This window comes from Raphanus sativus, chromosome 4 (genome assembly GCF_000801105.2).
Source record: "Raphanus sativus cultivar WK10039 chromosome 4, ASM80110v3, whole genome shotgun sequence".
Classification (NCBI taxonomy): domain Eukaryota; kingdom Viridiplantae; phylum Streptophyta; class Magnoliopsida; order Brassicales; family Brassicaceae; genus Raphanus; species Raphanus sativus.
This window is the reverse complement of record NC_079514.1, coordinates 35891028-35915806: the sequence shown is the minus strand read 5'-3', so window position 1 is coordinate 35915806 and position 24779 is coordinate 35891028. Positions and strand designations below refer to the sequence as shown.

At 35.3% G+C, this 24779-nt stretch overlaps 3 protein-coding genes, 1 long non-coding RNA gene and 1 other non-coding gene across 5 annotated transcripts; 1 reads left to right on the top strand and 4 right to left on the bottom strand.

Moving 5' to 3' along the window:
- Window positions 1-3189: 3189 nt before the first annotated feature.
- Window positions 3190-3296, bottom strand: LOC130512076 (small nucleolar RNA R71). Its single transcript, XR_008945637.1, has one exon. It is a non-coding gene; the product is annotated as a small nucleolar RNA R71 (small nucleolar RNA).
- Window positions 3297-4361: 1065 nt separating this feature from the next.
- On the bottom strand, window positions 4362-5094 carry LOC130510580 (uncharacterized). Its single transcript, XR_008944266.1, has 2 exons — window positions 4797-5094; window positions 4362-4691 (listed from the first exon to the last, which is right to left on the bottom strand). It is a non-coding gene; the product is annotated as an uncharacterized LOC130510580 (long non-coding RNA).
- A 3679-nt stretch (window positions 5095-8773) lies between these two features.
- LOC108850848 (cation/H(+) antiporter 8-like) lies at window positions 8774-11786 on the top strand. Its single transcript, XM_018624313.2, has 4 exons — window positions 8774-9145; window positions 9262-10263; window positions 10375-11037; window positions 11322-11786. The coding sequence occupies exons 1-4, from the start codon at window positions 8774-8776 to the stop codon at window positions 11784-11786; spliced, it is 2502 nt and encodes an 833-aa protein (XP_018479815.2).
- A 925-nt stretch (window positions 11787-12711) lies between these two features.
- LOC108853208 (transcription factor FER-LIKE IRON DEFICIENCY-INDUCED TRANSCRIPTION FACTOR-like) lies at window positions 12712-14234 on the bottom strand. Its single transcript, XM_018626653.2, has 4 exons — window positions 13718-14234; window positions 13421-13618; window positions 13086-13262; window positions 12712-12985 (listed from the first exon to the last, which is right to left on the bottom strand). Exons 1-4 carry the CDS (start codon window positions 14186-14188, stop codon window positions 12884-12886), a joined length of 948 nt encoding a protein of 315 aa, XP_018482155.2. The 5' UTR covers window positions 14189-14234; the 3' UTR covers window positions 12712-12883.
- An 8007-nt stretch (window positions 14235-22241) lies between these two features.
- LOC108848242 (protein NUCLEAR FUSION DEFECTIVE 4) lies at window positions 22242-24403 on the bottom strand. Its single transcript, XM_018621556.2, has 2 exons — window positions 24295-24403; window positions 22242-24095 (listed from the first exon to the last, which is right to left on the bottom strand). The coding sequence occupies exon 2, from the start codon at window positions 24013-24015 to the stop codon at window positions 22321-22323; it is 1695 nt and encodes a 564-aa protein (XP_018477058.2). The 5' UTR covers window positions 24016-24095; window positions 24295-24403; the 3' UTR covers window positions 22242-22320.
- Window positions 24404-24779: the final 376 nt, after the last annotated feature.

The following is a 24779-nucleotide window of genomic DNA, read 5'->3' as shown; positions in this document are numbered from 1 at the left end:
TATGTAATCACTTTTCAAATTTGCTGGTTACATAAAATGTTTAGCTTATTTTGGGGAGGTTTTGTGGCTAAACTTTCTTGTAACCATATATAAACAATTTCAAAGATGTAATATGTTTTTATAAAACGATTACAAGTGAGTTTAGCGAGGTGTCGAATTATTTTGGCTCGTCAAACTCTCTTGTAATCATTAATATAATATATGAACTTCATTGAATTATGCAACTACGTTTTAATGGCTCTGTTCAACGATTAGTTTTCATTACGTAAGCGCTCGAACAAAGAGTTTGAGTATTCGAAATAAGAAAATTCAAAGCTGAACATTTATGTTCATTGGACAAGCGAACATAAACGGGGAGAGGTGAAGTTACATCTGCGCCGAAATTTATTTACCATCTATGAAGAATCTGTGAATTAAGACATAAGTTATGAAAAAATGAAAATAAATTGAAAGCATAATTCATATGGGAAATGAGGTATGTCCTCCGGTGCCACCAAAGAAAATCTTGTAAGAATAAAAAATTAATTGAATCAGTTGGGAAGGAAAATGGAGATAGTAGGTGGGACAGAGGAATGTAGATGATGATGAACCGATGGTGAAAATAGTAGAGACTTCAGATTTGCAGAAAAATGAAGATTATAAAAATAAAAACAAACTTGGGAGACAAAAAAGTGTTGATTAAAAAAAATCAAAATAAAAAAGAGTAAATAATAGAGTGTTTGGACATAATGTAGATAATAGGGTAGTAGGGTCTTTGTAAATTATAATATATGTGGGGAAAGATCAAAATGTGTATATAGTTAAATATGCTATAATGTTTGTGTTGGGAGTGCAAATACTCAATAATATATAGGGGACTTTTTAATTTTTTATAGATATAGTGATAATAATTGATTTGTATAAGACAATCACTAATTTGAGGTTGCCTAGTGGCAAGTGTATTTGTAAAGTTAACCAAGGTGCGCGGTTTGAATGCAACTGACTGCTGATATCTTGCATATTTACATGTTTTTAACCTTCATATCTTGTGCATTTTGATCATATATATTAGGAATGAGGCATCTTTAGGTCCATATTGCATTCATTTGTCCTTATTAGGTGCTGGAGTATGATGTGGAGTGTTTTGAGAAGTTTGGGAGCATTGTGATCCAAAAGGGGGTGAAATATGAACATGTATGGAGGCCTTACAGATGTATTCTACTGCTAAGATTCATGGAAGACATAGGAAATTGAGTTAACTTTCCAACGAAAGTGGTTTCAAGTCATTTGAAGCTGTATTGGAGGAGTTACAATCAATTTACTGGAGGCATATCAAGCTGGACGATTATGCGCGGGTAGAGACGCGCGGGGAGAGCTGCCCGCTCGGGAATGGGCGAAGGCTGGTCGAGGAGAATCTGCGCGGGGACGAAGCACCGGGTAAGCCTACCCGCGCGGCCGGACGAGCTTGGACGAGGAGGACTTACGTGGGTCAGTATGCGCGGGTTGGACCGGTTCGGTCTACCCAGGCCATTTTTCTTAAGTCTTTGGTCGAGAATTAAGTGTCCCAAGGCCATTTTAGTCATTTTATCTTGATGTTTTAGGCTTTCTAAACCTAAGTATAAATACTCTTGTTATCCTAATGTTGGATTTAACTCTTTTTCTCTCAAAAACACATTTGTAAACCTTGAAGAAAGCTTGGATCTTTGATCCTTTTTCATCTTATTTTCTTTGTGTTTGTTGGATTATCTTATTCACTAAGCATGTCTAACCTTGAATCATCTTTGGTTTTTGGGTTAATCATGTCTATTAGTGAGTAGATCTATCTAGGATTCATGGGATATGGTGATTAAGGGTGATTAGTGAAGATCTATGGTGCTTAGTGTTAAATCTATTTCTTTCCTTGCTTATTGAGGGTTCTCAATGCTATTTTAGTCTTGATCATACTAAAATAGATCCTTAGGCATTTCATGCCCGGAAGGTGTATGATGAAATGCCTGAACCAACTCTTCAATGCTTTTAATGCACTTTGCCAAAGAGATTTATTGTTAAAGGTGTTAAGATTGCTAGTAGACTTATCCATAATGATTGCTTTAGTAACATTCAACCAAAGGGATTTGATGCTTGAGTTGCTTTAGCAAATGAACATTCATCTAGGGATAGAGCTTGTTTAGTATTGTGTCTAGGCATAAGGAAAGTGCTTGATTGATAGCTTGTCACCTTTAGATTGGATCTACATCACCCAAGATCAAATGCCTAGCCCCATGAATCCACTTGCTTCATATTGAGAAAGAAAGTTCACTCTTTTATTGCATTTCTAGTCTAGTTTTAGTTCACTTCACTTCACTCAATTGGTTGCACTTAGATTAAGCATAGACTTGCATTCCCTTTGCATTAGAATCACTTAGGATTGGTTCGACAATCTTTTATACTACAATATTTGGTTAGGGACCCTTGAAAAGTCCTAGCATAAAATTGGCGCCGTTGCCAAGTTCTATTGTGATTTTGACATTGGGATTTAGTCATTTGCTTGAGACTAAGTCATTTTTATTGTTATTGTGATATTGGCTCTGCTTTTTCCTCTTTCTTTTTCATTTCAGGTGTATGAACTTGAGAAGTAAAGGGACTACAAACCTCACTCCTCTAGTACCAGACATCCGGGCTTTGGAAAGAGAGAATACAAGAAGAAGGAGAGAAGAGGAGCAACAGGCTCATTTCAACAGATTGGGTTTTGATATGGCTCACCATCAGAACCAGAATCAAGATGGAGAGATCCCTTTGGGAGCTGTCCAAGAGGGAAATGGTCAAGGAGCTGCCAACCTTCGACCACAACATCCACAGCGCCAAGCTCGCGCCATTGGAACCTATGATCGCCCTCACATTCATGGTCATAGGTTGGGAATCAGAGCACCACCTGTGGAGAACAACAACTTCGAGATCAAGTCAGGGCTACTCAACACCATTGAGCACAACAAGTTTCATGGCCTGGCAGCTGAAGATCCTATTGATCACTTGTACAAGTTTGATCAGTATTGTAGTTTGTCCAAGACAAATGGTGTCTCTGAAGATGCATTCAAGCTGAAGCTGTTTCCCTGCTCTTTGGGAGACAAGGCACATCAGTGGGAGAGGTCTGTCCCAAGTGACACTATCACCACTTGGGAGGGATGTAAGGAAGCCTTCTTGGAGAAATTCTTCTCTACCTCAAGGACAGCTAAGATAAGGAATGAGATCTCTGGTTTCCAGCAGAAGAATCTAGAGAGCTTCAATGAGGCATGGGAGAGATTCAAGGACTACCAAGCTCAATGTCCTCATCATGGTTTCAGCAAGGAGAGTTTGCTTAGCACTTTCTACAGAGGAGTTCTCCCATCTTGCAGAAACAAGCTTGACACTGCTAGTAATGGTTTCTTCTTGGGCAGAACTGTGCAGGATGCAGAGGAGCTAGTGGAAAACATGGCAAAGAGTGACTCAGTCTACAACGAGGAGTATGATAGAGCCAACAGAGGGGATGACCAGCAGACAAGAAAAGATATCAAGTCTTTGCAAGACAAGTTGGACTTGGTTCTTTCAAACCAATCCAAGAAGGAGCATGTTAGCTTTGTTGGTGATCCTAGTCAAGAGGTTCCTCCTAAGGTGAATGAAGTTGATGGTTTGGAAGGGCAAGAAGAGCTTTGCTTCATTAACAACAATGGTACATGGTACAGAAAGGAGCCCAACTTTCAGCAAAACAACTACCAGAAAAGACCTCACTACAACAATCAGCAAGGAGGATACCAGGCCACGCAAAGCTACCCTCCTGGTTTCAGCAACCAAAGTAATCAATCTACTCAAGCTCAAGGCAGTTCTTCTCAAGCTCCAGCTTCAGATTCAAGTGTGGATTCTATGTTCAAGAAACTCTTGGAATTTCAAGCCAGAAATGAGAAGACAATGGTTTATGAGTTCAAGAACATCCACACAAAGATTGATGGGAACTACTCTGACCTCAACAACAAGTTCTTACAACTTGCATCTCCACTACAAGAAATATCAACATTAGTAGCGTCGTAGAAACGCTATTGTATCGTTTTAGTAGCGAAAACACTTACGCTATGACAGCCGCAGCTATAGTAGACCCCCTTTCTATTGTAGCGTTTCTCGTGTGCTACGTTAGATAGACATATTATAGCATTAATTATCTACTACTAATTATTCTTTTTATAACATTTGTTTAGTGCCATAATGTATTTTTTCATGACGTTTTTGTAGTGCTGTAAATTATATTATAATGACATAGATATAATGCTATATTATTCATTATCATTTATATATTTACATTATTAATTGTTAATTAAAATTAAAATTTAATATATTTTAATCCAAATTTAAAATTAAAATTAAATTCTAATAAATTTGGTTTGAGAATAAAATTATTTATTATTAAAATTTTGGTTTACAAAATGATATCGGTTTATTACAAAAACTGGTTTACATACAAACCCGGTTTATTAACCAACCCTAACTAAACCTAACTAACCCTAACTAAACCACGTTCTTCTTCATCTCCGCCGCACTCCTTGTTGACGCCCATACCACCAGCCACGACCACCACAGCAAGCTTCTTCAATCTCCTCCACTGCACTCAGCCACCATTGTCGACGCCGAGACTACCACTGTTGATGCCGAGACCACCACCACTTCCATCTCACCACCACCACTTCCATCTCATCCCTCTTGGAGTTCTGCAACACACATAACTAAAGAAATTAACTTTAGATTCAAATCAAACCATATAAGCAAATATATCTCTGCTGCTAGCAACCAATAAAATGATACAGAGCAGCGACCTTGCGTCTGAGAAGCATACTCCAAATCGATGTGAGAGACGGAGATGTGACCAGTGGTGGTTATGACGAACGGTGGTTGTAGCGACTCCGGTCAAGATGGATCTGAGTAGAGATGGTGGTGGTGACAAGGTTGGAGATTCAGAGGGGTTTGATAGAGGAGGAGGTGACAAGGTTCAATCGGAGGTGGTTATGACGAGCGGTAGTGGTGACCGACCGTCGCGTCTCCTCCCTTTCTTACCCATCGAACTCCATCTCCTCTCTCTCTCTCTCGTCTCTCTCTCTCGTCTCTGTCTATGTCTCGTGTTTGAGACGAGATCTGTTCTCACAGTAATTAAAAAACAATTAAAAATAACAATTAATCTCAAGCGTTGATTTGATGCCATCTAACGGTTCAAAAGGTGATCCATGCCTAACCAATAGAAACAAAAGGCGAGGATTGATAGAATAGTTATTTTGAGCCTTTGATCTAAACTCATCAATGGCTCAAAATAAACAATACAAATTATCCTTTTATTTATTTGTAGTTATTATAAAAACTATTTTAAACTTTTAATAATTTGATATTATAATTTTAAATTTAAAATCTAAAATTTGTATCAAAATTTTGACATTTTGTGTGATTGATTAAATGTAATGGATTCATACATGTTGTATATAATTTGAAATATGATATAGGGTTTAGAGTTATAAGTAGGGTTTGGAGTAAAAATAGGGTTTGTATTATAATATCTAAAGTTTAATTTTCTGTATGATATATAATTTGAGTGTTTAGATTAAAATGTTTAAAGTAGAAGATTTATGAATAAAATGGAATTTAACATATGTGGTTTGAGATATGTAGTTAGGGTTTAGGGCATGTTTAGGGTTTAGAACTTGATGTAAAAAATATTCTTTTTGTTTTCTTTATCATATTACTTTTAGAGTTTAAGTTTAAATTTTAAAATCTGAAAATATTTTATTTATAAATAAAAATTTAAGTTAAAAGTATAATTGAAAAATATTTAGAATTTAGAGTTTAGAGTTGATGTATGGTTTATGTTTGAAGTTGGAGTTTAGGGTATTGAAGATTTAGATTTAAGTTCTGGAATTTAAAAATTTAAACAAAAAGATTAAATTTTAGTTTAATTTTAATTTTAAATTTTGGATTTAAAATCTAAAAAATGATTATATTTAGAGATTTAATCTAGTATTTAAAATATCATTTAAGGTTTAGGGTATTACCTTTAGGGTATTAGATTTGGGGTATTATATGGATTCAGGTTGCATTAATATATTTATCTCAAACTGTATTTTCATGTAATGTTAAAAGTTTTAAATTTATATATTATGATTATATTTATGGTTTAGGGGTTAAAAATAAATCTAGCTAGTCACTTTGTTAAAATTATTATCCCTAAATTTATATAAATAGAAATTAAAATTTAATTTTAAACATTATCTTTATAATATATATTGCAATAAGATTAATAAATATAATTTACACCATTGGTAGGTTATACACAACAACACAACCACAAGCTTGTTCTTTGAGGTTGCAGGAGGAATCACGAGACAAGAGTCGAGCCTCCTGTAAACCTTAGTGCTACTTGCGGTAACGGCGAGAGACGCTGCTTGCGCTCTTCTGCAAAACAGAGTGGCGGGGATCACTTTGGTACCCATGAAATAACAGTCAAACCAGCAAGTCTTTTGTTTGAACTTACAAGAACAATAGAACATCATTAAGAACCACTCTGGACCTTTCTCTGAGAAACCGAGCTGTCGTTCTTCTCTTTGTCTATGACCAACCCTTGCATCACTCTATCCACACGTAGAAAGAATTTGTTCCATACTTGATTAGAATCACTTAGGATTGGTTCGACAATCTTTTATAATACAATATTTGGTTAGGGACCCTTGAAAAGTCCTAGCAACTGCGTATTGGCGTTTTTTATTTTTAGGGTTAATAAAACACAATTACCAGAATGCCCTTGTCATCAACATTAGACCTGCAACTCCATAGCCGTCTTCCTTCGTTTTTTTCACGATTTCATCATTTTCTTCTTCTAAATCTTGTTCATTTTGAACTAAGTATATCATATTTGTATTATAAATCGTGATTTTGAACTTGAAATCGACAAAATGATGAACTTTTTATCGTTGACCGATTGACCAACCGAATTAGAGCATCTCCAATGGTACACAAGAAAAATCTCTATATTTCACTTTAAAATAGAGTAACTCTATTATAGAGTTGGATTTATCGAGTTAAAAATAACATTACTCTATAATCCACTCTATTATAGAGTAAATCTATTATAGAGTAAATCTATTATAGAGTAAACCATTGGAGCAAATCCAACTCTATAATAGAGTTACACTATTTTATAGTGGAAATTATAGAGTATTATTGGAGATGCTCTTAGGCTGAATCGCCACGATGAGAGACCGTGTTATGTTGTCTCGGCGAGTAATCGGACGCGTTTTTGAACAAGGACCGTATTCCTGTGAATAAAGTACAGAATAAAAATTACTCTCTCAAAATGTTTTTCTATTAATAAGTACGGAATTTCCATATTTATGGTTTAGAGTCTAGATTTAAGTCTAGGGTATAGATTTTGGTTTTGAATTTAGGATTTAGTGTATATAATTTAGATCTAGGGTATAGGTTTGAGTTTAGGGTTTATGATTAAGATTTAGGATTTAGAATTTATGATTTAAAGTTTTAAGGTTAAAATTTTCGTTATTATTTATATTTAGCTATTTTAATATTTTAAAAATTTATTATTTATTTAGTTTTGTATCGTTAATGTATATATATAGTAACTTAATTAGAATAAAGAAAGAGATAAATTCTTAAGTTCACCCCGGGAAAGAACCTAAGTATTGTTCGTAAGAATATATCAACAACTCCCTTTTAGTTTCCTCCCTTTTGAATCATTTTCTCTCGTTAAGACAAATATCTTCACTGTATTTTTCTCTTTTCCTCTGTGATTCTCTCTGTCGATTTTGTCATCCACGATTTTTCGATTCCTGACTTTCGTTGGTCATGTTTGTCATCATCTAGGCGGTCGTTACTTTGTTTGGAGAATCTTCTTGGTTAAGATGCTCCATAAAGTTTTTCATGATGGTCATCATGGTAGCGAAATTGGTAGCTGGGGGGGGTGAGACTGTCTCTACTCATTTTCGATCTTTCTTGGCTTTGCTTTCAGTTCTCCACAGATTGTGTCAATTATTTAATATAATTCTTGCATTTGACAGAGAGTTATTTGAAAGACAGTTTATTGAATGATTAAAGGCGCGATTACAAAGGAGAAAAGACTACGATCTTGTAAAGTAGTGATGAACTTGACAAGAACAATAAATTGTGTGAACATTATTTCTTATGCCGACTTGTGTATGTTTGTGGTCTTTCGTTTTTCTTGGTATTCTTTTTATACAGCGACATCCTTTCCTTTTCTTTCAAGTCGGCGTGTCTTGTTAAATTGAATTGTATTCAAATCAAAGCCTTTGGTTTACATCTGAATGCTTCGTATGAAAGAATTTGAGACATAAAAACTGAACTATGTGTACTATTGTTTGTCTCGTTTTGTCGAGTACCAAACGAGTACCCAAAAACACGTCAAAACAACAGTACATAGTTGATGCACCGAGGATATATAACCATTAGAAATATAATACGTTGTAACTCAACAGCCAGACACATGAATCGCTGGAAGAAAAGTACAACTAAATGACAGACAAGCTCAACTTAATATACTATTTATAGAGTAGAGAAATAGCTCAGAGAAAACTTCGAAAAACTACATATATCTATAAATTGCCCAAAATGTGTTTCCAAAACGGTACGTATAAGCTGTATAGACCTGTTAACAGAATATACATCTGTGTGTCCTTGTTTACATATGGTTTGTCTTTTCAGTTTCAAAGGAATCCAACATATCTTCATCGCATTTCCCATTTGTTTCCTTGTAACATATCTCTCATAAGATTTTGAATTCATGGAAACACTGGGAAATACGTCGGATCCAATAAATGGGTTGCCGGAGCCGGATTTTAAGGGAGTGGGCAGTTCAGGAAGCGGACTCGACAATGTCGGTTTGGAGGGTGATGTAAGTTGGGTATATGAAATGGCTTGGTATGGTGAAGCTGTAAGAGCTGATGGATATGTATGCGAGGAACATCCTGCCAAGTTGTCTTCCGATGGTGTTTGGGAGAAACTGATTTACGAAGGACATGGTATTCGCTTTTGGCATTATCGTCTTCCTAATCTAGAGTTGGTCATATTGATTGTGTTCATCCTCTGGCAATTCTTTAACATCTTGTTCAGGAAAATGGGTCTTAAGATTCCCAAGTTCACCTCTATGATGCTTGTGAGTTCTCCTTCTCCTCATTATTTGTAAAAAATTTAATAATTGATCTGCTCTTGAACATTTAATCCTGACAATACAAATTTTTATTTTTGTTTTTTTTGGGGTTGGTGTTTAAGGCGGGGTTACTATTGAACGTTCTACTTATTATTTCGGGAAACACGTCGGTTATTCAAGAGTTATTGTTCCCTAAAAATAGAGTCGATATTCCGGGATGCCTTGGATCATTTGCCTTCATGATATTTTGGTTCCTCAAGGGTGTGAAAATGGACGTGAAGAGAATCCTCAAGGCTGAAGCAAAGGCAAGAGTAACTGGAGTTGCTGCGGTTATTTTCCCTATACTAGTTGGTGCCGCGATTTACATGTCAAAAACAGTTTCGGAACGAACGCTCCTAGCCAAACCGTATCACCATTTGTTGCTAATGGAGAGCCTCACGTCTTTTTCGGGAATCGCAAGGCTCTTGAGAGACCTCGACATGAACCACTCATCTCTTGGTCGGGTGGCTTTATCCGCAGCCTTAGTCTCTGATATGGTGGGACTCTCCTTCATGCTGGCATTGATTCCTTATCTTACGCCAAGTGCTATTGGCATTTTTTTACTTATAGAGGTTTTTTTCTATCTCTTCCTCTGTTTTGGTGTTGCGAGGCCCATCATGTTAAAGATAATCAAAAGAAAACGTGAAGGGAGACCCATCGACGACAAGTACATCTACGGGATCATCATCATGGTTTGTTTAGCGTGTATGTATTGGCACGATATCGACCAGTTTCCTGCACTTGGAGCCTTCATATTTGGTCTCGCCATTCCCAATGGACCTCCTATTGGTTCTGAACTGGTTGAGCGTCTAGAGAGCTTCAACTTTGGTCTTATATTGCCTCTCTTCGTTACATCCAGTATGCTCAGGACTGATATCAGCGCTTGGAAAGATTGTTTTAGCGAGGACCGGAAATTCGCGGTTGCGTCTCTCATCGTACTCGTCTTCTTGTTGAAGCTCTCCGTCACAGTGATCGTACCTTACCTCTATAAAATGCCACTGAGAGACTCTGTCGTTCTTTCCCTTATCATGTGCAATAAGGGTATCATCGAACTAAGTTTCTACCTATTCTTGTACAGCGGCCAGGTTGGTCTCTCTCTCTCTCTCTCTCTCTCATCTTTTCCATTTCTTGACCACTCTTTTTGTATTATTCAAAATAAAATATTTCATTTTCTGATAATTGGTTTTTTTATACAGCTTTTGACCAGAGATACCTTCTCGATCCTAGCCTTGTCCATCGTCCTCAACTCCTTCATCATACCAATGACGATCGGATTTCTCTACGACCCAACGAAGCAATTCTTGTGCTACCAAACTAGAAACTTAGCAATTATGAAAAACACTGGAGAGCTAAAGACTCTTGTATGCATCCATAGACCGGACCACATATCTTCCATGATCAACCTTCTAGAAGCTTCTTATCAATCCGAGGAGAGCCCTCTTACTTGCTACGTACTTCACCTCGTCGAGTTACAAGGTCAAGATGTCCCCACTTTGATCTCACACAAAGTCCAGAAACTTGGAGTCGGGACGGGGAAAACATACTCGGAAAACGTCATCCTCTCTTTCGAACATTTCCACCGTTACGTGTGCAGTTCCATTTCCATCGACACGTTCACATGCATCGCAAACCCCAGCCACATGCAAGATGATATTTGTTCGCTAGCTCTCGATAAAACCGCCACGCTTATCATTCTTCCTTTCCACCGGACTTGGTCTCTCGACCGAACATCCATCGTCTCCGACAGTGAAATGATCAGATTTCTCAACTTTAACGTCATGAAACAAGCTCCTTGTTCTGTCGGCATCCTTATCGAACGACATCTTATGAAAAAACAAGATCTTCAAGAAAACCTCAAGGTATACTCAAGATTTACATTTTATCAAATTTTGTATTGAAACTAAATACAGAAAAAATATATTAATGAAAGGTTAAGAGCTCGCAGAGCCGGATGGGATTTTGGAGGTTTAAAATATTTTAGTAAAAAATATTTTCATAATTTAATAAGTCTATATATATCTACGTAAAAAAAAAACCTCCAAAAATGTTGGGGGCAGATACCAATATTTCATTGGGCTGTGTCCGGATCTGACCTTGTCGTTCTAGTGGTGGAATCTCATCCATTCTGCCTTTTGTATGGCAGGTTTGTGCTATATTTGTGGGAGGAAAAGACGATAGGGAAGCATTGGCCTTCGCGAAGAGAATGGCTCGTCAAGAGAACGTGATACTTACCGTTCTACGCCTCCTAGCAGCAGGAAAGAACAGAGAAACGACAGGATGGGACCAAATGCTTGACACCGTGGACCTAAGAGAGGTGATGCGAAGCAATGAACCAGGAACGCTAAAAGAAGAAGTTTCAACAATTTACTTGGAACAAGAGATAGCAGATGGAGCAGATATGTCAATGCTTCTACGTTCCATGGCTTTTGATTACGACCTTTTTATTGTTGGAAGAACATGCGGTGAGAACCACGAGGCAACCAGAGGGATAGAGAATTGGTGTGAGTTTGAGGAGCTTGGAGTCATTGGTGATTTCCTGGCCTCACCAGATTTCCCGAGCAAAACATCCGTGTTAGTATTTCAACAACAACGAACGGTTAGCCAATAATTAGAAAAATCGCACTAATTTGTTCCATATCTGTCTTTTGTACGTAACATTTACAATAAAGTTTGAAAATACCAAAAATCATATACGAGCACATATCATTTGGTTTATGCATTGTTACATGTGCATTATGATATTTCGCATTTTTTTAATTCAGTGAGACAGGAGCGATCGTTGACACATGCATAAAATTCCTTTATATTATTCATCAAAACCGAATTTTGAAACGATTCCCTTATTTATATACTAAATTTACATAGGTGACATTAACATAATATTAGTATATTACCACTAGATGATACTAACTTACTTAAACACTTGATGTAAATGTGATAAAAGTATTTCGAGATTAACTTGTTTTTGAAATCTCTTTTTTAGTTTTGAAAGTTCTCATGGTTTTAAAGGATTCATAGTCTTAATACATAAGATACATGCTCAATATATCTCTAAAGACATCTTTTTTGTAGTCTTTTGGAGGGTTTTTAGTGAAAAAGTAGGCTGTGAGTTCCAAAAAAGGAAGAAACATGATGTAAAAGTTGCGAAGGAACAAACGTTTGCTGTTGAGTTTTTCCACTGTTCGTGGGTCCCACACAGATGACAGCCCGCGATTGGTGTATTTTTTTTTTAAATCGAACAAAAAAACAAAAAAAAGGAAGAAATCCAAGTAGGTATGAGCGATAAAGATGGTCTAACAGACTCAGAGTATTCCAACATAAGTTAGGATCATATAGTCGTCGTACTGCTTTATCTGTGTTAAGAAACCTTTATTCTCTATTAACCAAACAGAGAACACTATTTTCAATCAAGATGTGACGTCAGGGTTACGAATAGCCGATGTTCAAGCAATCACTAGACAGTAATGCAGTGAACAGAAACTTGAGCGATAAAAATGTAAAAATTACTTCACTTAACTATATATTTCTTCGCTGAATGATTCTATAACAAGACGTCGTCCCATAAGAATAAAAATCTCGATTACAATCGTCATAGAATTAACTTTAGATCCCCGGTGGTTATAAAACACACAGAAAGGAAGACAACCAAGGGATGCTTGACCAAGGTTTAATTAGGTTGGAACATCGCATTACATTCTTACAAAATTAAGTGAATGTTTTGGCGAATTCAAAACCTTGGTTTAGAAGTGATCCAGTGATCCACAGCTTCAGGTTAGGCAAGTTCAAGCTCTGTTTGAAACATGTCCCCTGTAACCAGGAAACAAGCAAACTCGGTAATTAGTAAACTTTTGTCTAGAACTTGCAGAAACCAAAAAAAAAAAAGGTAGAAAGAGACAGGATGGTTTACATCTAAAGCATATGTTAAAAGGTATCGGTCAGGAGAAGGAGAACTTAGGTTGGAGTTTTGCACTTGGAAACTTGTAAGAGATTCCAAAGACTTGTAGAGTGATGGAGCAACACCTACTCCTTTATTACACACCAATCTCACATAAAATCCTTTCTCTTCCACTTGAATAACATCCATCTAGCACACAAAATATAAATTTAACAATTGTAACATAAAACTGGCGAAAATTCAAAAAGTCTCTTGGGAAATAAATTTCCTACTTTTGTTCTTGAAATTATTGCTATGCCACTTTGAAAATAAAGTTTTGATATTTTTAGAAGGTGAAAATTATATACCTCAATGATATTCTTGGAAGGAGGCTTAATACTCTGAAAAGTTTGAATCTTGTGAGCGTCTGGTGCAGGTTCTTGGTACCCTCCAGTAGAGTTTAAAGAAGCTTCAAGGCCCCCGATATCGGCTTTGAGTTTCTTGGCTTGTGATTGCAATTCTTGAACATACAACACCGCGTCTCCCACAATGGATGCTTTATCCATCTAATGCCAAAATATTTAAAGAAAAATAAAAACAATCCATCAGTTTCATAAGAATCATATTTCTATAGTGAAAACTGATTCAGTATATAACATGTTTACCTTCGTAATGTTCGGAACAAGAGATCTCAATGCGTAGAGCTTGTCCTTCATTCGACTTCTCCTCCTCCTCTCGGAGATCAAAGTCCTCGACCTATCCGTCTTCGTTTTACGGCTTCCATCATTATTCGTTGTGGTAGCCGAAGAATCGTCTCCATCGTTGTAATCGTTGTCGTCACCGTCAGGTTTGACACTCTCGCCCTCGAAGCTATGGAAGGATTCAGTGACATTGGAACCTAAGTCAGGCAGTTCGTTGAACAGGTCAACGACAGGTGTTGGGACAAACTGGTTCTGGTCGATGAAACATGAGTTGTTTTGTAAATGACCACCAAGATCGAAATCGAGAGGTGGGTTTTCGATGGCTTGATCATCTCCTCTGATGAAATTAATTAACTGATCGAAGTTTGGATCGACCAAGAAGTTGTATACTTCTAGGTCGTTTAGGTTTGAAAGAGCGTTGACTCTTCTTTCCATCGTCTTCTTTTTTTGTCTGTTTCTTAGCTTTCTTGTCAAACCGGAAAGGAAGACTTCGAAGTTTCTGACAACGAAAGAGAGACAAAGTGAGTTTATATATACACTAGTACAGACTACAGCGACTTTTTTTGTTTCCTTGTGCTTTTTCACCGTACGAAAGTTACCTGGATTAATAAAGAAATATAATTTAGCTAGATTGGTACTTGATAGTTTTCTTTAAACAAACTTGTTAGTTTTATTTTAAATTTGTTTAGTTAACGTCTTGATAATGTCATGCATGACGATCAAAAATTATATATAATCTTGCTAAATTGTTTCAAATGACTGGTTTGTCGTGTTGCATGACAGTTATATTTCTGACTATGAAATGGAAGTTCAAATTTTAAACAAAACAAAACAAGAAGGAAAAAAAGGTTCAATCTTTTTTTTTAGCTGAATTGTATTATTAAACTTTCAAAGCAAATAGTTCTAAACAATAAGAACCAATAAAACAACATAAAAAATACATTAGTAGGGATTCAAAATAAATTAACACATCTATTTTGGATATAGATGACTAAAATTTTTTCATACAAAAGCTTCATATTTGCGTCTGGAATAGATGAATCTCAAATGAGATAATTTTCATATTAATCCAAAAGCACCACGCTTCATAGTGAGTTGAAAACGATTGTCATTCTCTTTTTATTACTCCATTAGGAGCCACCGAGATAAGACAACTCTCTATTTTGCTCTATTAGTAGAGTCAAAGAGATTACCATTCCATAGACCTTCTTGCTGCCTTTCGAAGTAACCATAGTTTGCAGTAAGAATTCCATCACCATCGAATGAAGAACCATCAACGATTGAAGCCGGTAAGACCTGTCGCCACCATCTGTCAATTACCTTTTTTAAATAGTTCAACTGAACTGAAAGTTTTATCTTTCCAAATCAATTGGAAGAAACATACAAAAGAACAACAAAAGATCTTGCCAGATTTAAAATAAACTAGATTAGGACCCGCCCTAAAAGGCGGAAATTGATTTTTCAAATTTCAATTAATAATATATGGTATATATAATATGTGTATATAATATTATATATATTTTGTGTAACATTTATATATATATACATATTAGACATATATATAATATTTTATTAAATATATATAGAATTTAATAGTGTTATAATTTGTGTTGTACTTGTTATTAGTTTGTATTTAATCTTCTTTCATTTTTAGTATAATAATTTGTCTTATCACACCTTTTACCTTTTAACTTATACATATAGTTATGCCATTTTTCAAAAAAAAAAACTTATACATATAGTCTCGTAAAATGTAATATATAAAAAAAACATATTTAAAAAATCTACTGACCATATGCCACCATTATTTGGTTGTTTGAACAAAAAAAAAATCATGTTCTTGCATAACTGTGTATGTTGTGATATGATGTAGGTGAAGAGTAAATATATGGAAGTAAAGTTAATGATACGAACATGAGCCTATGTTGGTTTATGCCACAATTATTTGGTTTTTGGAAGATCAATGAGCATAAGCATACACGGTCTTTGTATGCTTACGTTGTAAATGAGTCGAATATTTTTTCTCTTATGTCTGGAATAATATGGAACTCGTTGATTTAAGAGTGGTTTAGTTTTATATGATCTAATTATATTAAGAGATTAACCAAAAATATTATAAAAGTGTTACTGGTTAGGTTTAACTAATCTATGTTGGTTAAGATTTGGTTTAATTCAAAATTGGTAGGTTGCATTGTATAGGAGGCATGATATATTCTAGCAACAACTATGAAAGAGTCCAAAATTTAAATGAGAACTTCAAATAGTAGATAATCCCTAAATTAATAGATTAGATTGATAATAAAACATCGACTGCAAACAAAACAGATTTCAAAAAATAGATGCAAAACGAAGTAAACAAGCCGATGTCGAAGCTGGAGAAGCCTCCGATCATCGGCTTGATCACTATAAAAAATCTTTCTTTTTCTCTCTTGACGGGTAAGGGTTTTTTCGAAGGGAAATTAGATCTAAGTAGTTCAAAAACGGTTGACAAAAAAAAGTTCTAAAACGAAAATAATTAACTGAAATTCTCTTCTGTTTTTCTTTATGGGAGTGTCTAATAGTATTGCCTGTAAGCTAGGCTGTATGAAAAATAGTTTCAAATGTTTGAGATAGTCGATAACAAGTTTAAGTTGATAAACAGATTCATTGACTTTGGTCCCCGACTTATAAATCTATACTATTAAAAGAGAAGCATTCTTGAAAAATCTATTTATGCAAGTTGTTTGGACCTATTCATTGGAAACTTGAATACATTATTTGAACCATTTAATGTTGCTGAAATATTTCAAATAAATCAGTTGGTAATGTTAGAGAAATTTACGGTCACCAGTACAAATATTTACTTTCCAACACAGAGTAAAACCAATAATTATCCCAAACGGTTGATAATACGATTTTTTTTTTAAAAAAATACTATGATTTCACAAACGTACACTATCACTTTTATTTTATATATTACCATAAGTCAAAATCATGATGCCTAACACTATCATCTAAATTATACACTATAAATGATATTATATTTATATATTTTATATATTGCACAAGCATACAGTATCATTTATATTTTCATAAGTTAAATGGACAGTTATAATATATTGCCAATCCTACTAAGTTTAACAAGACCAACATTAGTTTTAACCAAATCTTTGCTAGCCATCAAAACCAAATAACTTCATAAGAAATTAAATGTTATTTCAAATATCTAATCTACTATAAATGTTCCATACTTTACATTCTATATAAAATACTAAAATAATTGTAAAAACTCAAAATTTAGATTTGATTTGGTTTGTTCTTAACAATTTTAACTCTAACATATTTTTTTCAGGTAATATCAAAATTTCAATAATTATAACTATACTAGGTGATTTTCCCGTACTCATGCACGGATCTAAATAATTATAAAAGAAATATACTATAATAATTGATTGCTATATACTTTAATTTTAAATTAATTTGTAATTTATGCATTATATTAATAATATTACATTACTTTAATTAGACATATAATTTTAGATATATTATATTTAGTTAATTTTTTGTACAGTCGATTTAGTTATCATCTAGGTATATTGGATTGCATTTATTTTTCTAAATTCAACTATAATATTTTTTATTCTAAATATGTTAAAACTTTGATTAATTTTCTTATTTGCATTTAGATTGGTTGTTGTCTTCCTTAATTTTAATATCTATATTATTAAAGTTGAAGTACAAAATGGAGATGTTTGGAAACAAAGATAGTATTTTTAATGAAATGTGTTTGGAACCAGGTTTAGTTACATTCCTTTAATTATATTGTCGTAAATCATGAGATACTACCCACTTATTCCTAATTTCGTGGCCCATTTAAATATGTACAATTAGAATTTTAAAGAATTACTTGCTTCCCACGTCCATGGAATTCTGCACACAACATCTCTCCAAATCTCTTTTAAATCTTCCAAATCTCTTTAATTAGTTATCTAAAATAGCAACAAAAATATAACAATAATGATATTACAATCCAAAAATTATATTAAAAAGTATTTAATATAATTCAGTTATTAGCCTTTTTGAAAATTTTGTTTACTAAATGTTTGCACCATATCTTTTCAAAAAATCTTTCATATTATTAATTATTTGAAAGCATTTATTAAATGAAGCCTCCAAATAAAATCAAGTTAAAATAATAAATGATTAAATCAATAAAATCATAATACGGGTCTGAATTATCTCAACTCCTTAAAAAATATTTTCATTTAAAATAAAAACTAAATCACATAAATTAAAAAAATCAGTGTAAAATAAGTTTAAATTCGGTTTAAATAAATAAAATCATATTACGGGTTGGAATTATTTAGAGTCTTCTAAAATTTAGTCATATTGAAAATAAAAAAAATAAGTCATATAAGTAAATTTAAGATAAATTTCATAAAAATTAAAATATATAATTTATCAAAAATAATAATTTTTATTACGTAAAATAATTTTCCAACAAAAAATATACCCGTCCTTTTTAAGGGCGGGTCAAAATCTAGTTATAATTTATAATGGTGGAAAAATACATAAGAGAAAATAACTATATAATTGTGCTTTTAATTCGATCACAATCCAATTAACAACGGAAGAAGTATTTAAAACATATATAGGCGGTTTGGTTGGTATTCAGGAATCCAATCATATGAAAACAAATATTATACGTAGCAAGTAGTAGTGTTTAATAGGAGTATTTACACATGTCTATGTATGTGAAAGGAATCAGAAAGGAAGTTTATCCATTCATTGTCAGTTACCTAATAACTTTTTTTTCCATCTATTTGAATTTATTGGAAGGGACTAAGCCCGAAACAAACATACAGACAGGGCATTAAAGCCCGAACTGAGAAAAGGAGAACTAATGGGCCAAGCCCAAACTCCTTGAACTAAACCCACGGACACATCACACCACGTGTTGACTCTTCTTCTACACCAAAGAGAACACGCGTCATCCCACCGCTTCAGTTTTCCACCGCCAATGAAATGGATCGGCCGACCACCGGAAAGACTACCGGAAACCTTGCCGCCGACTCACAGCCTCACCTGAACCGAAGCTACACCACACCCTTTTCATCCGCTGATTCTCCTTGCATCGGAGAGACACATCGATCTGTTCGAGATCTCATCCGCGGAGACACCAGCCATCACACAAACCTTTCATCGTCTTGAACGAAACTCCATCCTCGGTGAGCATCAATCGGCAGCCGAGATCTCACCGATTCTCTGGAGTTCGAAGACCACCTTTCCCGATCTGAAAACCCATCACCCGTAACCATTGGAAACCAAAAGCCGGCAAGTTGAAGCTCGATAAGCCTTCACCCCGGAGTCAAGGCCGGCGACAAAGGAGCTGTGTAAACCTCCAAGTCCCGGAAGCTGAACCTGCTCACCACCGTCGGGGAACCACCGCGACTCTCCTTTTCTCTCTCATGAAGTAGAGAGAAGATGGAGCGTCTACCATTCCCTTTCAGTTACCTAATAACTTATTGTATTAGTTTACCATAAATAATTATTATACGAAACAGAAATAAATTAATCGTACAGATTTTTATATTAAAAAATCACCGTATTAAAGGAGGTGGTGCCAGTGGTTAGTGTCTACTACAGAAAGAGACAAATTATCTATACCATAGAGTTTTCATTCTTCTTGGTTAAAAATTACCGTTAGATTCTAAGTTGGTTGGGTATTTACAGATAGATTTTCCTCTGGGGAATTCACCTGTCATTTTTTGGTTTGGGTTACTCTATGAGGCTTTTGGTATCCGTCTGTTTATTGTGCTGGTTATTGTCGTGTATGAGGCTCACAGCAATCGTTGTAGTTCTCACTCTTTGATGCTAATAAATATCTTCCAGTCAGAGGCGGACGTAGTAAAGAGGGTACGGAGGCATGTGCCCCCATCTAATTTTTTATTTTCTTTAAACAATTATGGTAAATTAAAGAAAGTGCCTCCATCTATAAAGAAAATACAGTGAGAAATTGTTACGTGCCCCCAATTAAATTCAGTTCTAGATCCGCTACTGCAGTTCCAGTTGACCAGAAACAAATAATACTCTAAGAGTATCTGAAGTGGTAGATGCCAACATAAGTTAAAAAAAAGTAAATAAAGTATTATTTAATTATTATTTAGTTATTTATTTTTGTAGATTTCTTCCAACCAATGAGAACATGACAAAGTGTAGGTGATTCTCTCAAATTTTATGAAGTGTCTCTCGCATGATAGACCTCTCTCTTCTAATTTTAATTCACTTTTTTTTTTTAAATTCATAAGAGACTTTTTTTTTTCTTTACCAAATAATTGTAACCTTCATTTGTGAAACTAATTTCCATTCCAAAATTGTCCATATTCCTACATTACCTACATGACACTAGATTTGGCATAAAACCTCCAATCCCACTTGCATCTACTGTTTGTTGCAGACAGATGATCACCTTCCTATTTTTATGAGCTTTCTCTATTTCGTTCTCTTTCATGTCTTATTTCATTTTTCATTTTTTTCTTTTTCTACTCACATACGAAACAATTCTCAAAATTTCACACTCATTTCACTTTTGATTTTACCATCTATTTCATATAAGGATTCAATTTCTTTAGAGACCTGTTGATTAAAACATTTACAGTGTTGATTTCTTTTGGTGAATTTTTTTTGTATTTGAAATCAAGACTAGCCACTACGTTTGGACTTCTTTTTCACCTGCGGACAGCACATATATGCGCCGATGGCTCGAGCTTAGCCTTCGTCGTCGTCCAAATCAGCTTCACCGAAGAGGTGGTTGCAAAAGCTTGATGACCAATGATGGTTGGTCCTCAAATTTTGCCTCTTTTGTCCATTTAACCCTAACACTTTAGGAATTGAATGTATAAGTTACAGAAGTTCATAAGTGATCTTCCGGTAAAATTTTCACTATGATTGTCTAAATTTGAAATAGTTTTATGCATTTTATAGTTAATTTTATTTTAACAAATCTTGTATCATGTTACAAAATTTGTTAACTCACTAACATATTTCATTAACATGTTAACAAATTTTTTATTAACTCGCTAACATATTTTGTAAAATGTTGGTGGTCAAATTATTAATGAGTTAATAATGTAGTTCTACCATAAACCTAGTAAAAGTTGATGTTATTTTAATGTTAACAAATTGTGTACCATGTTAGCGAGACTATAGTTGATGCTATTTTACAGTTAACAAATTTTGTATCATGTTAGAAAATGTGTTAACTCGCTAACATATTTTGTAACATGTTAACATATTTTGTATCTTGTTACAAAATTTGCTAACTCTCTAATATATTTTGTAACATGTTTAGTGGTCAAATTATTGATCAGTTATAATGTAGTTCATCATAAATCCAGAAAAAATATTTATCAGATTTTTTATTTTCAATAAGTATATACCATAGTTTATGTTGAGAAAATGATCTACACATAAAATTCTAGACGAAAAGAAAATTTAAGAAGAAAGATATTGTAAAAATAAAGAAATGAAGTGTGAAGAAAGAGTTAAGAGAATTGTCAGAATCTTTGGACATTGAGTTCGCGAGTGTTGACACAAGAAACTGTGGAATCATGTGGTTGGGATGAATTGTAGGATTTAGGATCTATGACCAATGAAAAAGAGCAAAGAGAATTGTCAGCTAATCCTTTTCACTTCCACTTTATTGCAGACGCCGGATAATATTTCAGCTTGAGGTTACTTTCGTCATAAACAAAGACGGATTGTGCAAGTTGGACCACAAACGTCAATCCGTGCGTACAACGCCAATTTGAATCTCTAATATGAGTACTTGACAAATTGTCTCATTATAAAATTATATATAGCATAATTTTGAAAAACTCTCTTGACATTTTCTTTCAATTTTATATTTAACATATATATATATATATATATATATATATATATAAAAGGCCCCGCAAAAATGGAACTCCATTGCCTTTTACAGAAAAAAAAATGGAACTCCATTAAAATGTTTCAAGAGCATGGAATTAAACCAGGCTCTGCTGACAGGGACACGCACACGAACCGCTATGTGCTAGGCTCCGTCTCTTTCCAGAAACCTAACTCACAACTGTACAATTAATCGTCTCAAAAGAGTGGCGAAAAGTATTGGCTTTTGACTCTTATGGCTCGAGTGTCCAAATTAACACAAATACCTCAATTTGAATCGGCTAAAATGATGTGAAAAGGTCTTCTAACTAACCCCCCGCATGCGTAACCCATAGTTGGTGAGAGTGAGACAGACGCGAAGTGCGAATATGACAGCTCTTTTGATGTAACATTTGCAACAACACGTGAACGTTCTTTTCGCCTTTTCGGAATGATTCCGGTTTTTGCACTACCACATGTATTACTATAACCTTTTGTAGCATATTAAATGGACCGTTAAAAAGCAACCCTAATATGACAAAAACGCTTCCACTATTTAAAACTAAACCACGTTGAAGCATAGAATAACGACACAGCTCTCTACTAATAAAAATATATTCATCTATAATTCAACAGAAAATGATTACAAGCAAATTAAACAGCTTTTGTTGTGTTCCTCATCAAGACTTTCTTGAATCAGAGACCAATACAGATCCAGATTCAGATTCAGGAGTCTCCCTAAACTTCTTGTAAATATCACCTTTGTAAAACTTTCTCGTCCTTATCGCTAGACCCAAAGACACAAGCGCTCCAAAGAAGGTCACTGAAGCCAAAATCACAAACGGCAGTTTATAACATTGACTTCCTAAGCAAGTCAAGTCCTTGACATCTTTTCTCGTTAGCCCTCTAGCTTTTAGCTGCTTCAAGGCCTCTCTATCGTAAAGCATCCCCGTGACACGAACGTTCAAGATGTAAGACCCGAGCGGGCTAGCGAGCTGTCCGCAGTTGAACAACGTAGAGAAGTACTTGAGCCCGAAAAGCTCCGAGATGATGGCAAAGAGCAAAGGAAGCTGCGCACCGAAAGAGAATCCCATTAGAACGGACGCTATGTACACCGAGCCAGGGACAGGGAACGCGATGAGAAGGTGTCCCGCGCAGCTCAATAAAAGGACTAACGTCATCATGAGCGGTCGGGGTAGTTTATACTTGGCGAGCAAGTATTCCGAGACAAAACCGGAGAAGACTCGACCGAAGTAGTTCCATATGCTAACTAGAGAAACAAATGAGCTAACCGTATGGTTAGGGTAACCTAGGGATTCCCCTATCTGTCCTAGGTTGTCCACAGCCGTCAAGCTCGACCCTAAACCGCAGAAAGTGGCGACAAATAAGATGATCATGTCGAGACTTAGCAATGCTTGTAGGATTGTGTAATCTTCCCCTCTTGGCGGTGGGTCAAAAACCGTCAAGAAACAAGACTTCATCTCCTTGTCTTCTTGAACAAGTTCAAGTTCTTTCTTGGGGTGGTAGCTCTCAACCTCGACCGCGCTTGGCAACTTCTTCATGTTCCATACTTCGATCTCTTGCTTAACCGCAACCGTAAGAGGCACAAAGAGCAAGACACAACAGATCGTAGCGCTAGCCGTGTAAGCGGCTTTGGTGAAGTGAACTTGCTTCTCAGCGATGTTCATAGCCATGAGGAACAAAGCCAAGAAGATGGAGAGATATAGAAAATTGTAGAACACGTTGAGCTCGTTCCTCTGCCTCACGACCTTCTTCTCTCTTATGGAATACACAAACACGAGGGAGACCACAGCGGGTAGCCAAGCGATCAACAGAATCAAAGACTTTGAGTCGTTACCGTAAATAGCAAAGTAAAGCTGCGTCATGATCGCTCCACTCAACCCTACGTAGCCCTTAAGCAAACCAAGCATGACTCCTCTGCTTTCAGGGAAGTTCTTGACGCAAGTAACCAAAGCTCCCGTGTTTGCAAAGTTCTGAGAGTTGGCTCCGACGCAAATGTAGAGACACATCTGCCAAACCTTCGGTTTGGCTACTTTCCCTGTGACGGTAAGCCAGATCATGAAGTAGCCGACGAAGTTCATGGCGGAGCCGATGGTTAGGACGAACCAAGTCGGTGTGACTTCGGCTATGAGTCCGGACATGACTCCCACGTTTGCTCCGAGATCTTTGAAGAAACCTAACAGGTTCAACGTCGTCTGGTCGTAACCGAGCGTGGATTTGATGTCTTTGGAGTATGTCCCGAAGAGATAAGTGGCTCCAGCGCATGCCATGATGAGGAAAGAAGCAAACACCATGAACCATCTTCCGTTGAAGAGGTGAATCAAGAATCGTACGGTCTCGCCAGATTGAATCATCTTGTAAACAAGTGAGAGTCTACTGGATCGAGATCTCTTGTGGATTTGAATCTTGTGAAGACTAACTTGGTTGAGAAAGGCTGAGCAAGAAAGAGAGATGAAATGATTAAAGTACTGAAAGAGAGTATAGGAGCTATAAAGTAGAACAGGATAATAGGGGATATTTGTATTGTAGGTACATGTGTGTATCAAAGAAATAGCGGATTGCCTAAAGATTTGAAGAAGATTATTACCATTTTATTGATGCCAAGAAAGAATAGAAAAGATTGACCATATTACCTGTCTTTCCTAATTTTCTCGGTCAGACCATTCGGCTCCAAAGGATAAGGATAAGAAGATCAACAAATGTAAATCTCCCTAACTTTTTGGATAGTAATTAGAAAGAAAAAAGGGATCAATGCTTAATCACTACTAGATTTTGATCCACGCGCCCGCGCGGATGTATTTTTCTAAAATATATTGTTGTTTATTTTTCATATCAATATTAAAGTTTGGCAAAAAATTTGAATCTAAAAACCGAACCGACTCCAATCCATAAAGGTAATGACAAACCCGAAGAGAAACTGATTGAATATCCAAATTATTCAAAATTGTGGTATTTAGATAATCGAATCTGATCTAAATCGAAGTATTTTGGATACCCTAATAAATATTAAATATATTTAATGTATATAAAAACATCCAGAATATATATGGTACTTTTAAGTTGGTTTCAGTACTTTAAAATATATACAAATATTCAAAAGTAAATATCTAAAATAGTT